This window comes from Mastomys coucha, unplaced genomic scaffold (assembly GCF_008632895.1).
Source record: "Mastomys coucha isolate ucsf_1 unplaced genomic scaffold, UCSF_Mcou_1 pScaffold22, whole genome shotgun sequence".
Lineage (NCBI taxonomy): Eukaryota > Metazoa > Chordata > Mammalia > Rodentia > Muridae > Mastomys > Mastomys coucha.
In genome coordinates this window covers 166,282,018-166,296,544 of record NW_022196905.1, presented here as the reverse complement: position 1 = coordinate 166,296,544, position 14,527 = coordinate 166,282,018, and the positions used below count along the sequence as shown (strand labels likewise).

The 14,527-nt window shown below is 40.7% G+C and overlaps 1 protein-coding gene across 5 annotated transcripts in view; it reads left to right on the top strand.

Moving 5' to 3' along the window:
- LOC116069040 (disintegrin and metalloproteinase domain-containing protein 32-like) overlaps positions 1–14,527 on the top strand; it is a 127,026-nt gene that overhangs the window by 91,066 nt on the left and 21,433 nt on the right. For all 5 annotated transcript variants that reach the window (XM_031339329.1, XM_031339327.1, XM_031339330.1 and 2 more), the window contains 3 exons: positions 3,329–3,437; positions 9,441–9,630; positions 11,262–11,348. In XM_031339329.1, the coding sequence (XP_031195189.1) occupies positions 3,329–3,437; positions 9,441–9,630; positions 11,262–11,348 (386 nt within the window). The remainder of the gene's footprint in view (positions 1–3,328; positions 3,438–9,440; positions 9,631–11,261; positions 11,349–14,527) is intronic.

Here is a 14,527-nt window from a genome sequence, read left to right as displayed (position 1 = left end):
GTCTCCATCCATAGGGAAAAAAGGGGTCGAGCCCAAAATCCGCACTGCTTATATACACCACAGTGCGGAGTATCTGCCCACAGCGTGGCATGTCTGCTCATGATTGGCTGTTCGCTCATTACCCTACGTAAAGCCCCGGGATGGGCTGTGACATGACGTCCTTTTCAGTCCACGCACATGCACAAACAGTTGTCCACTAGGAGTTAACAGCGGAAGTAGGCGCCTTCTTGCCATGGCGAATGCCTCTCAAGATTCACGGCTCCCCACAGACTAAGACATTGGGGAACCCAGCAGGCAGGGGTTTGGGGGCTTGGCTATCTCATCTGGTTGTCCCTGGAAGCAGCAAGCCTCCAGGGATTCCAGCAGAGTTATGGCCTGGGGAAATGGAGCACGGTGGAGCTCACTGCTGCTGGGTTTGTACAGAGAGGCCGACAGGAAGGGAATTGGGGTTGAGGGTTGCTACTTGGTGGTTGCTGATGTCTGCAGGTGTCTGGAATTGTGGTTACCTTGGCCACTGACAGCCACCTTTCTAAAAAAGGAAATGTTATGGTACTTTTCCCCACGATGCCAAGAAGTAGCTCCTGTCATGAAGCTTCTAGAATAGAAGAGCAGCCTTCTCCTGATCCAACTGAACTCCTGGCCCTGAACCCACGTGTTCTGTCCTATACCCACACTACAGGCCCCAGTTCTGCAATTTCTCTATCTTTGCTAGCGTTTCAGTCCACAAAAGAGTTTATTTCAAATGTTATTATTAAAAAGATAGTTAGGGGCTAGATAGCTATGCTCCCAAGCAAAATAAAAAGCCCTTCATAGTTTCAAATAGAACAGATATAGTTCATGTGTGAAGTCCTAATTTTGATTGCCAAATTCATATGAAAGAGAATTGGACATGGTTGCCAGTCTAATCCGTGTTTGATGCTAGCTGATTATGTATGCTCCTTAATAATTATGTAGCCTGATCGAATGGAACAACCTTCCTACTTTGAGAATACAGACAAGAATTCGATGAGAGTAACAATGCTAAGGCCAGGGAGATTCCAATTACTGTGCAGCTTGGATTCCAGTTGGGGGGGGGGGCGCATCAGACCGATGCAAACTTTATGGATAGATAAATCAAAGTGACTAAAATTGTAAAATGCACAGTGATGTGAGTTGTTTTAGCAGAATTGGACAAGTGATCAAGTAGTGTGAAGCCAGAGGCAGGGTGGCAGAAGAAAGTATACTTGCTATAAGTGCAAGTCCCAGCCATCCTTATCTGAGGAAACGAAGCTCCAGAAGAGATGAGAACACTGAGAAGGACCAGTCAAGAGATGGTTTGGAAGTAGCATCCAGGGTGAGAAGTGCAGCTGAAGTCTCAGCAGTTTGTGGAGTGGAGACGTGAACAGTTCCCAACCTGTGGGTCACAACCATCCAATGCTCTTAAAATAAATAAATAAATCTTTTTTTTTTTTTTTTATGTATGTGAGTACATTGCCACTCTCTTCAGACACACCAGAAGAGGGCATAAGATCCCATTACAGTTGGTTATGAGCCAACCATGTGGTTACTGGGAATTAAACTCAGGACCTCTGGAAGAGCAATCAGTGCTATTAACTGCTGAGCCTTCTCTCTAGCCCCTGTGATGCTCTTAGGAACCCCTCAACCATAAATATATTCTTGTTGCTGCTTTATAACTGCAATTTTGCCACAGGGCAGTGTCTCAGTTTCTAAGGCCATCAGAAATATGTGTTTTCCCATGGTTGGGAATCATAGGCTGAGGATCACTGATGTAAGATCTGGAGGGGAGTATGGCTAAAACATAGTGTATCAGGATAGGAAGAAAGAGAAAGAGAGAGAGAGAGTGTGTGTGTGTGTGTGTGTGTGATGATCAACCAGTTGAAATATTTAAATAAGAGACTAAAAATATGGTTTTAGTTTTAAAAAGATCATTGTAGTTTGTATTTTGGTGGTAGGTTGTGTGAATGGGAATCATTGGAAAGTAATTTGGTGGAGAAGATAGACTCCACATAAGAGATGGAGGGGAAAATGGACTCAAAGGCTATTTCTAAGTTTAGCCTCATCTTCTAACTCACTAATGGGCATAAAAGAGTCTAGGGGGGGAAACAGGGTTTAGTTTCTTATAGTAAGCTGAAATGCCCATTAGTCAAAGCTAAGATATATCCCATATCAGGTAAGAATGCTAACATTTCTGTGAGCTCTTCATCTTGCCTGATGTAAAATCACCTTCTGCTATGTTTAATTATCTCTAATAGTTGTCAGGAGAGGCAATGCCAAGCTCTCTACTGCTCCACGATATTTTTGAAGTATTATCTCAATTCTTTATAGTAACCACCCTATATTTTGTTACCTTAGTACCTACTCTGAATCACAATGTGTTAAAATGCATCTATTACCTGTTTGTATTTCATAGGACTTAATAATGTACTACAGAGCATCTAAATACAGTATCTTGTTTCTAGATAGTTGACTTCTGTTTCTTAGAAGACTCTGTAAATGTCCTAGATTTAAGGGAATATCTAGCAGATGACTTCATACTTCTAAAATATGAGACACTTTTAGTGTCTCAGTCTCCCCCTGGGAAACTAAGTTTGATGTGAAGTGAGTCTCCAACACTAATGTTGGGCATATAAGACCCACTCCGCGAGTTTCACTCCTAGTTGCTATGATGAAATACCTTAATTAAAGCAACTCGGGGGAGAAAGCATTTATGAATGTTTATGATTCCAGGTTACAGTTCATAATTGCAGGAAAGTACAGGTCAACCTGATCTAGAGAACCCTTTATTGAGACACTATTCCCATATGATTCTATATGGTTGTGTTGACATTAAAACAAATCAGCACACCTCCTATGATTGACAACCTAACCCATCTTCCCCCCACCCCCAGCACTTCCTATCAATGCCACTAAGTTACAGATCCATCAGTGGATACGTCCCTTGAATAGGGCAGATAGCTCTTCCATGATGCATGTGGTACCCAGGACTAAGCCTCCAGTGATGAGCCTTCGGCAAAACTTACCTCCTATTTAAGCAACAGTGCTTTCTATGTTGTTTTCTTGAACAAAGCCCTGTGCTCTACACACTCATCCATAACTCTCTTTTCCCTTGTATTTTATGTTACAGAAATGAATACAACGTAGCAAAGTAGCATTCTGTCCTAGTCATGAATGCTGTCTTTTACTTTAGTTCTTTCTCTGTCCTTACTACTTACTAGGAAACCTTTTGAGTTAGGTAATAGTGGAGATAGAGGTAATGAAACATGGTGTATGAGGACACAGAGAAGCATAAATATCTAATCTAATCTAAATATGTTTCTAATTTTGATAGGTTCAGAGAATGCTCCATTTGCCTGCTATGAAGAAATCCAGGGCCAAAATGATAGGTTTGGCAACTGTGGCAAAGACCGGCAAAACAGATACATATTCTGTGGATGGAGGTGGGCCACACAAAGCAGTGATACTTTCTATGTTATATCCTTTTTTATTTAGTTTTTATCTTTATTATATACCATGAATTCCAGTTTGAAGTAGCACATCTGCATGGAAGTGACTCTGAAGCCCAAACAAAGGTCCAGGCTTGAACACTGTTGTGCTGTGGGATAACAGTCTAAGGCATTTATTTATAGGTGATCATGCAGCCCCTAAATCCAATGTAAAATCGGTAAGATACCCACAGGGCCCTCTCCTCAACAGCTACAATTTTTCTTGCTTATAAAAATGATCCCTTTAACCATTTACCTAAAGTGAACATTACTCCATGTTATAAAGGTAAGCTCACTTTCTCCTACATCTTCAGAGAGAGATTTTTCATAGTTTGTCCCTGAGCTCGGTAAAAAGATTTATTTAGATCCTATTACATACTAGACACTGGGTTAAACAATAGGCAGCAGTGTGCACACTTGTGCTTGCATGCTCATGCCATTTCTAGGTTTTAAAGTTTGTTTTTAACTTATTTACTTTACATCCAGCTCATTGGCCCCCTCCCAGTCACCCCCTCCCACAATCCTTCCACCATCCCCCTCCTCTTCTCCTCTGAGCTGGTGCCCCCCATCCCGGATATCTGCCCCCTACCCTGGCACTTCCAAGTTTCTGTGAGGCTAAGGCACTTCCTCCTCCCACTGAGGCCAGACAAGGCATCCCAGCTAGAAGAACATATCTCATGAACAAGCAACAACTTTTGTGATATCCCCCATTCCAGTTATTTGACTCACATGAAGGCCAAGCTGCACATCTGCTACATATGTGAGGGGAGGCCTAGGTCCATCCCATGTATGTTGTCTGGTTGGTGTTCCAGACTCTGAGAGCTTTATGGGTCCAAATTAGTTGATTCCGTTGGTCTTCCTGTGGAGTTCCTATCCCCTTCAGGGCCTGAAGTCCTCCCTCCTACTGTTCCATAAGAGTCCCCAACCTCTATCCACTGTTTGGGTGTCTATATCTGTCTAAGTCAGATGCTGGGTGGAGCCTGTCAGGACAACTTGCTCCTTTCTGCAAGCATAACAGAGTATCATTAATAATGTCAGGGATTGTTGCTTGACTCTGGGATGGGTCTTCAATTTGGCTGGTTATTGGTTGGCCATTCCCTCAGTCTCTGCTTCATCTCCCATGCCTACATTTCTTGCAGACAGGATAAATTTTGGGTTGAAAGTTTTGTGGGTGGGTTGGTGTGTCTCTATTGCTCCACTGGGGTTGTATGGCTATAAGAGGTCACATCATTAGGTGCCATACCCCCAATGCTGTGAGTCACATCTAAGGTCACCTCCGTTGATTCTTGGTTGCCTCCCTTATCCTAGGTCTCTGTCTCCTCCTGGAGATGCCCTCTCCTCACTCCCATCAGTTGGAGATTTCCATTCATTTTTCATGGCCATCTAGCCATCTCTCCTGTCCTTCCCTATACCTGATCCTGAACCTCCCATTCTCCTCATCCACCATCCTTCCCAGTTCCCTCCCACCATCTGCCTCTTATGACTATTTTATTCCCCCTTTAAAGTGAGACTCAAGCATCCTCACTTGGGCCTTCCTTCTTGTTTAGCTTCTTTGGGTTTGTGGAGTATAACATGGTTATCCTGTACTTTATGGGTAATATATACTTATAAGTGAGTATACACCATGGATGTCCTTTTGGTATTGGTTACCTCACTCAGGATGATATTCTGAAGTTCCATCCATTTGCCTGCAAAATTCATGATGTCTTGGATTTTAATAGCTGAATAGTATTCCCTTGTGTAGATGTAGCACATTTTCTTTATCCATTCTTCAGTTGAGGGACATTTAGGTTGTTTCCAGTTTCTGGCTATTAGCAATAAAGCTGCTATGAACATAGTTGAATGAGTATCTTTGTGGGATGTTGGAGCATCTTTTGAGTATATGTTTAGGACTGGGTCTTCAGGAAGAACTATTCCCAGTTTTCTGAGAAACTGTCAAATTGATTTCCAAAGTTTGCACTCCCACCAGCAATGGAGGAGTGTTCCTCTTGCTTCACATTATCACCAGCATGAGCGATCTCTTGAGGTTTTGATCTTAGCTGTTCTGATGGATATAAGACGGAATGTCATAGTTGTTTTGATTTGCATTTTCCTGATGACTAAAGACTTTGAACATTTAAGTACTTTTTGGCCATTTGAGATTCCTCGGTTGAGAATTCTCTGTTTAGCTCTGTACCCCATTTTTAAATTGTTTTATTTGGGTTGTTGGTGTCTATCTTCTTGAGTTCTTTGTAAATTTTGGATATTGTGGATATTATAATTTCTTTGTAAATTATGGGTTATTATGTCAGGGTTAGGGTTGGTAAGGATCCTCTCCCAATCTGTGGGCTGCCAGTTTGTCCTGTTGGTAGTGTCCTCTGCCTTACAGAAGCTTTGCAGTTTCATGAAGTCCCATTTATCAACTATTGATCTTAGAGCCTGAACCATTGATGATGAACTTGTTTCCTTTACTCCAGCCTTATCTTGTCCCTGATTTTAGTGAAAATGCTTTAAGCTTCTCTCCATTTGGTTTGGTGTTGGCTATTGGCTTGCTGTAAATTGCTTTATGTTTAAGTATGTGTCCTGTATCCCTGATTTCTCTAATACTTTTAACGTGAAGAGGTGTTGGATTTTATCAAAGGCTTTTACAGCATCTAATGAAATACTGTAACTTTTTCTTTCAGTTTGTTTATATGGTAGATTATGTTGATGGATTTTCATATATTAAACCATACCTGCTTCTCTTGAATGAATCCTACCTGATCTTGATAGATGATGTCTTTGATGTGTTACTAGATTTGGTTTACCCATATTTTATTAAGTATTCTTGCATCAAAGTTCATAAAAGAAATTGGTCTGAAGTTCTCTTTCTTTTTTGAGTCTTTGTGTGGTTTGGGCATCAGGGTGACTGGGGGCCTGATAGAATGAGTTTGGCAGTGTTACTTCTGTTTCTATTTTGTGGAATATTTTTAGGAGTATTTTTAGAGAATTAGCTCTTCATTGAAAGTCTGGTAGGATTCTATACTAGAACCTTCTGGCCCTGGGCTTTTATTCGTTGGGAGACTTTTACTGATTGCTTCTATTTCTTTAGGGGTTATAGTTTACCTGATCTTGATTTAACTTTGGTAAGTGGTATCTATCTAGAAAATTCTCCATTTCACTAAGATTTTCCAATTATGTGGGGTACAGGTTCTTGAAGTAAGACCTAATGATTCTTTGAATTTCCTCAGTGTCCATTGTTATCTCTCCCTTTTCATTACTGATTTGGTTAATTTGGATACTGTCTCTATGTCTCTTGGTTAGTTTGGCTAAGGGTTTGTCTATCTTATTGATTTTCTCAAAGAACCAGCTCTTGGTTTTGTTGATTCTTAGTATTGTTTTCTTGTTTCTAACTGATCAACTTCAGCCCTGATTTTGATTTTTTGATTATTTCCTGTCTTCTCCTCCTCTTTGGTGTGTTTTCTCCTTCTCCTCCTCCTCTTTCTCTTCTTCCATCTTTCTTCTTCTTTTTTCTTCAGAGCTTTCAGGTGTATTTTTAAATTGCTGATATGAGAACTTAATTTCTTTATGGAGGCACTTAGTGCTATAAACTTTCCTCTCAATACTGGTTTCATTGTGTCCCATAAATTTGGGTATGTTGGACCCTCATTTCCACTGAATTCTAGAAAGCCTTCGATTTTTTTTCTTTCTTTCTTCCCTGCCTCAGAGATAATTGAGTAGAGAGTTGTCCAATTTACATGAGTGTGTAGGCATCCAGTATTTCTGTTGTTGAGGTTCAGCTTTAATCCATGGTAATCTGATAAGACACAAGGCATAATCCATGAGGTGCTGAGAGGAAGGTACATTCTTTTGTGTTTGGATGAAATATTCTATAGATATCTGTTAGGTCCATTTGATTCATAATGTCTGTTAGCTTCATTATTTCTCTGTTTTGTTTTGCCTGGATGTCCTGTCAATTGGTTAGCCTGTGTCTTTTTATTGGAGAATTGAGTCCATTGATGTTGAGAGATATTAATGACTAGTGATTGTTACTTCCTGTTATTTTGCTGTTGGTGGTGTGTGTATGTGTGTTTGTGTGTGCTTTCCTTCCTTTTTACTGGTACAGAATTACTTATTTCCTGTGTTTTTTGAATGCAGTTATCTTTCTTGGGTTGGAGTTTTCCTTCTAGTATTTTCTATAGGGCTGAATTTGTGCATAGATATTTGGATTTGGATTTGTCTTGAAATATCTCGTCTTCTCCATCCATGGTGATTGAAAGTTTTGCTGAGTATAGTAGTCTAGGTTTGCACCTGCAGATTTTTAGAGGTTGTAGGATATCTGTCTAGGCCCTTCTAGTTTTTAGAGTCTCTGTTGAGAAGTTTGGTGTAATTCTGATAGGTCTGCCTTTATATGATACCTGGCCTTTTCCTTTGCTGCTTTTAATATTCTTTCTTTATTCTGTAGACTACATGTTTTGATTATTATTATTTCCTTTTCTAGCCCAGTCTAATTGATGTTCTATAAGCTTTTATATGTTTATAGGCATTTCTTTCTTTAGGTTGGGAAAGTTTTCTCCTAGGCTTTTGTTGAGAGTATTTTCTGGGCCTTGGAGTGGGGACTCTTCATTTTCTTTTATTCCTATTATTCTTAGGTTAAGTCATGGGTAGCCCAGATTTCCTGGATGTTTTGTGTCAGGAATTTGTTTTTAGCTTTAATGTTTTCTTTGACTGATTAATCAATTTCTTCTGTTTTCCATCTCCTGTATTCAGTTGGAGATGCTTGCTTCCCTCCTAGGTTTTCCATCTCCAGGATTTCCTCAGTTTGTGGGTTTTTTTTTTTTTTTTTTTTTTTTTTTTTTTTTTTTTTTTTTTTGCTTCTACTTCCACTTCCAGGTTTTGCACAGTTTTATTTATTTCCTTCACCATTTTAATTGTAATTCCTGAATGTCTTTAAGGGGTCTGTTTCCTCTTTAATGACCTCTATCTGTTTGATTGTATTTTTCTGTATTTCTTTAAGGGACTTATCCATTTCCTCTTTAAAGGTGTCTATCATCTGTATAAGCTTGGATTTACGATAATTTTCTTGTGTTTCAGTCATGTTAGGGTATCCAGGGCTTTCTGTAGCAGGGTAGCTGTGCTTTGGAAGTATCATGTTGCTCTGGCTCTTGTTGATTGTGTTCTTGTGAGGGCCTTTAGCCATCTGGATGGTTGTGGTCCCTGGATGTTCTTGTAATAGGTATTGGGAAGAGGGTCAACCTTGGATGGTCTTAGTGTGGCAGGCCTATGATGGATATCCTTGGGATACATGGTCCTATAACTGCAGTTCTATATGGTTCAGGAGCCTTAGGTCCAATGAAGGTGGGCTGAGAGGTGGCTTGGCCCAGTAGGCTCAGAGAGCAGAGAAAATGGGTTGGGGAAGGAAAGTTTACCTGTATGGTTCAGGAGTCTGATGGAGGTGGAGGAGAGGTGGTGGAAAAATGGAGGTCCTCCTGGGATAGCAGGTTGCTCAGAGCAGTTTGGCTTGGCCCAGCCATTTGTAGGTTCTTAACCATGCCACTTCTTTGATGTGTCCTTGAATTGATTATGCTTTCTGGTTATAACTAACTTGCAAATTTTGGCTCTGTAAATATCTATGGAGCTTTCTGAAACTGATAAGCTAGAATAACACCTTATTTTAAATTTTTATAAAGATTCATTTTATTTATAATGGGATTTTATCATGTTTAATTTCAAGTAGTAAAGTCCTTGAGGGTACATCTAACAAATGTATTCATTATTCTCTACCGCTCATTGATTACTTGATAGTAAATGTAAAATCCACAGAGCAAACAAAGGGACTGTGAGTAACAATGAATTCTTTACATCAGTGTGTCTAAACTTTGTTTTAAATGTTTATATGAACACATGATATCTTTATGTTGGCATGAATACAGAATCATTAGAAAGCACTTCTAATAACCACCTGATATGAATGCATACTAATCATTTTTATGTTTTCAGGAATCTCATATGTGGGAGATTAATTTGTACATACCCTAGCCGAGTTCCTTACAACCCACCCAATAACAGTACCGCTTCCGTGATCTATGCTTTTGTGAGAGACAAAGTGTGCATAAGTGTGGACTTTGGATCAAGCGTCGACGAAGATCCTCTTAGGGTTAAAGATGGTGCTATATGTGATCTTGATAGGGTAAGGCAGTTTCTTAAAAAAAAAAAAAATCTAGTTTCATTTTTTATTTTGGTCAGCATTTTCATATTAAAGTATTGTTGAGATCGGTATTTGCTCAAGAGCCCAAGACCAAGTTCTCAGGACAAAGGAGATTTATTTGTCCCCAGGCAACAGAGAGCATGGACAAGAAAGAAGGGAAAGGGAATAAGAGAGAGGGAGGAGGGGTATTTGTCCCAGATGGGGACAAAGGAATGTCTCTGGATGGAGAGGAGACAGGTTTGTCCCATAGGAAAATGGTTTAGAAATCTAAAATGGGGAGCCCTGTGTTAGCATGAGATGTTTAATTTTAGTTGGGCATGTTAATTAGGTGAGTCAAAGGAGGCTTCTGATAGCCGGACTTTGGTAATCAGCTTCAGAAGGAGGAAGTTGCTAAATAAGGGAATAGGCCTGGGGGGTGGGGGAGGGTAGCTAGTTTTAAGAATGTGATCTAAGGGTTTTTAGGGGGAGAAGGACAAGGCCTGCCAGAGCCACAATCACCATACTGGCCAGAGTCCTTCAAGTGTCAAATTTGGATTTGCACCGTGTAATTCTAAATGTTTGGAGGGAGAAATGAATACATTTCACTGATGTTCAGCTAGTAATAGAGAAAAATAGAAATGTTTCATTCCTTTAGAACTTCACCATAATGAGTGAAGGCATCCATGCCAAGCCTTGAGGCCTAGAGCAGAGGGATAAGAAAGAACCTTTGGGAATATTTTGTGCTTCTACTTACACTACGAAATATAAGTCCTTCATAGCATGGGGCATTACCTTTCCTCTGAGAAGAAGTTCACCTAGATTGTGTGGCTTCGTAGAGCACGCCACTCTTGAAATCAGGATGCTTAGAATTATTATGTGGCATTTTATAAGTTACCTGAACAGTGTGAGATGTTTTGAGAATTAGTAATTTTGGGGATAACAACAGCATTTAATAGGGCTATTGTGGAAAATAAAGGAGATTACATAATATGAATAGAACAATGCCAAGCACATAGTTTAAGCTAAGTATAACTTGCCTGCTATTATTGATTATGATCATTTTTAGTTTGAATCCCTGATCCCAACTCAAATATGTGGAAAATTCAAAGGAAATAAGTTTATCTCAAAATCTCGTTTACTTTCTGACCACATCTGTGTTCCTGCAGAAGCATGTTGTATTGTATCTTATTAAAGCTATGGATTTCCCAGACCACTGAAACATTGTTTAAAGTACCAACCCTTATATTTTAGTGGAGGTTTAGATTCATAGGAAAGTTTCAGTGCTGGCATGGTTTTTGCATTTCTTCCTGAATTTTAACTCTCCGCCACTCACAATACAGCCGTGTATTTGTTACAATTGGCGAGCCACCATTATCACCCAATAGAAGTCCCTGGCTAATCTCAAATACTCCATGATTAACAGGTGTATCTCTAAATATCGCACTGGTCAGAAAACAAATGTCAACAGAATTAAAAAAAATATTTTAAACTAAATCAGAGTATGACATCAACACTCGGAATGGTGCAGGACCTCCTAGTAGTAAATAGTCGTGGTCTTGTTATTGAATTTCTAATTTACAGTGCTCAGATGGCTAGAAACCTCTGAGTTGGAAACTTGCTTCTGTTTTCTTTAGATTTGCATAAATGGCGTGTGTGTAGAGTCAAGATTCGTTAAGGCTCAGTCAGCATCCTGTACAGACACCAGGTGCAGCGGGAATGGAGTAAGTGGCACCATGCATCATGAGCATTTCTCTGCGTCATTAACTTACTGGTCTCTTTCGGTGTCTACAATGTGTCAAACCCAGCTGACACCTGGGAGCTGAAATGAGAAGTCAAGCTCAGCTATAATTAGTGTTGGTAAACATTTTTGATTAAGTTTGACTGCTGATGACTTTCTTTATCCTGTTACAATGGGAGCTAGGCTGTCTGTGAGTCTATGGGTTCATTAAAAAGTGTCAATTTTGTCTTTCTCTTGAAAATACATCTTCATGTTTACAGAAAAGCATATGTTAAAAAAATCGTTTCAATGATTCTTTGTAAATTTCATATTATGCACCCTAATCCAACTCATGTCCCAGCCAGTCCATGCTTACCCCTCCTCACACACTCCCTCATCCCCACCCATGGGTCAGTGTCCCACAGCATGGTGTTATATTCACTGTAACTGATGATAAACTTCCCCAGGTTATTGTCACCCAAAGTCTGCTGTTTAACACTAGAATCTTAGAACCACTCAGTGTCCTCCAGCAGTTGGCTTTGAGGATGCACGACAGCACCCACTACTACTGCATCATGCGGAGTACCCTCTGCTTGTCTCACCCATCCTTTCCTTTCCTCTAATCTACCAGCAGCCCCTGAAGTTTTTACTCGCTCCATGATACCTACACTTCTCAAAAGAAATACAAGTAGCCAACAAATGGCTGGGGAAAAAAAAGGCTCAATAGCATTCCTTACGAAGGAGATATAAACGGAAACAGTAGCATGAAATCTCACTCCATCAGAATGGCTCTCTCCAGAAAGGCAAAAAGTAACAAATGCTGATCACAGTGTTGAGCAAAGGGAACTTGTGGTAGTTCCTTTTCATCATCAACCCTGGTAGAGCTAACAGCTCCTAGGAAACACACCAGTGGCGTATCTGTGAGGGCATTTGAAGGAAGTTTTAACTGAGGTGGGAAACCCACCCTGATCGTGACTGCCACCATCCCATAAGTTGGGTTCTGGCACTGACTACAGGGAAGAAAGCAGCTGAATATTAGCACTTGCTCTCCTGCCATGGTGGGTACTTACTCTGAGCCTTTCTGGCAAGTTTCATATAACGCCATAGCCCTCTAGTGCAAATGGTATAATTTCATTCTTCTTTGTGACTGAATGAGATTCATAGAGATGTATTTCTTTATCCTTTCATCCACTGGCCTTCATGAGGTTAATTTCATAATTTGTCTATTGTGAATATACTACAGTCAATATGAGTGTGTGGTTATCTCTACAGGAAAAAGTCTCTGGGGGTTTGTATCCAGATGTGACACAGTTGGGTAGCATGGAAGCCCCTTGCCAATGGTGTAGAAGGGCTCATGCCCTACTCTCCATCTTTGCTTGTTATCTTGGATGGATGGATAACGTTTTTCCAAGAAGGAAACCTAAAGTACCAAATGAAAATCCCCATCTCAAGTTTGGGATACCTCCCTGTGAGCCGCCAGTCAAGGATTTTTCCAGAGAACCCCCAAAACATTATAGGTTGTGGTCAATATCTCTGGTTGCCCACCGGCACAAGAACGTAAGACACTCTGATGGAAGGCACCACACACTTCGGCTACAAGGCACTGAGCAATGAAAATAGATCTAAGTAGAGCCTTTCTCCATGTAGTCTAGCTTTGTACTGCCAGAAGGCACTGGCAGGCTGCTGAGGGAGAAAATCCAGCAATGGTTCCACACCATTGGAACCATGGGTTCCAAGAATGACCTGCTTGGCAAGATGTGCCTACTGGAGCAATAATGTCATGAGTATTAAGGGGTAACTAAACTGCTTTCTGATTGGACTTGAGGCCTGCTCCACAGGAGTTAACTCACATCTGGTACTATAACTCTGGTCAAGAATCTCATGCCTGGGGAATTTATAGGTCCCAAAGGGGAGGCCGCTATGGTCACTTTGCCAAACAGACAGAATGTTCTTCTAAATACTTATTCCCATAGATTAGCAGTCCTGGCAGCTTCAGTCAGAGATTAGTTTTTGCAGTGGTTGCCCACAGAGAGCCATAATTGGTCAGAGTTACTGAGAATAAGGGATGGTAGTACTCAGCCTTAGATGAGGCCTCTGCAGCCTCTGGCCCCACCAAGGCTCAGGAAACAGTGTGGAAGAGGGACGGAAGGAATGTAAGAGGTCCCCACACCTCCATTGCTCAGGGCAGCTGCAGTAGCCTGCTTTCAACTAGGCTTGCTTAGCATTTTGGCAAGAAGCAGGGAGGGGCTCACGAGGCCCCTCCCCTCGCTGAGGGACATAGGCAGCTAGCCAGATGTAGGGGAAGACAAGTAATTCCCTTCAGAGGCATGACCGCTGGTGAGCTGCCCAGTGAATAACTCCCAACTCATAATCATTCAAGCAACAACTAGGAAACTCAGTGGTCAAAGAAAGATTTTTAAAGAGATAGGAAGGGCTCGTTGGAAGAAGAGTTTCTGCAGAAGGGAATGAGGTGATGGGAAGAGAGAAAGGGTGAGAGGGGGTGAAAGTACCCAAAATTGATTATATACATATAGAAAGTTGTCAGAAAATTAGCTGTTTCTCATGCTGTTCTGCGGGGGCCATTACTGGCCTGGCTGTTGTTTGACAGGGTGGCCTGCAGAGGACAGAAGGAGTCCTTGAGGGGAGTGTGTGAGTCAGGCAAGGTGGCCCCATGCAAGTTGCCGTTCTGACTAGCAATCAGGTTGCTCCTTTATTTGTACAGGTTTCACAGAACAAGGACAGATTAATGATTATCCAAGAAGGATAATCCAAGATTATGTGCTTGACTTTTTTTTTTTTTTAATTACATGGCCAGGGTTACAAGTTCAGTCACAATGAAAGAGTACAAATAAACAGATTTAATTTTTATTATGAGTCCCATATAACTCCAATGTAAAGAATCTAAAGGGTGTCTCCTCCAAAGCCAACACATTTATATTAGATGATGGCTGCTTTCTGGCTGGGAGTATCGGCAGTTTTAAAGCACTCCAGACAAAGAGAAAATATATGAACTGGTCTTTTATGAATAGCAAATACTAATGCCCAATTCCTTTGACTATATCTGCATTATTAAATAGGAAAAGGTTATTTTAGACAATTGGTCTTATTCATTGAGTTCTAGTCTTTCAAGTGTGTACCCTGAATCAGCCCCTATTTTTAAACTACATTTCCCAGAGTTGTCTG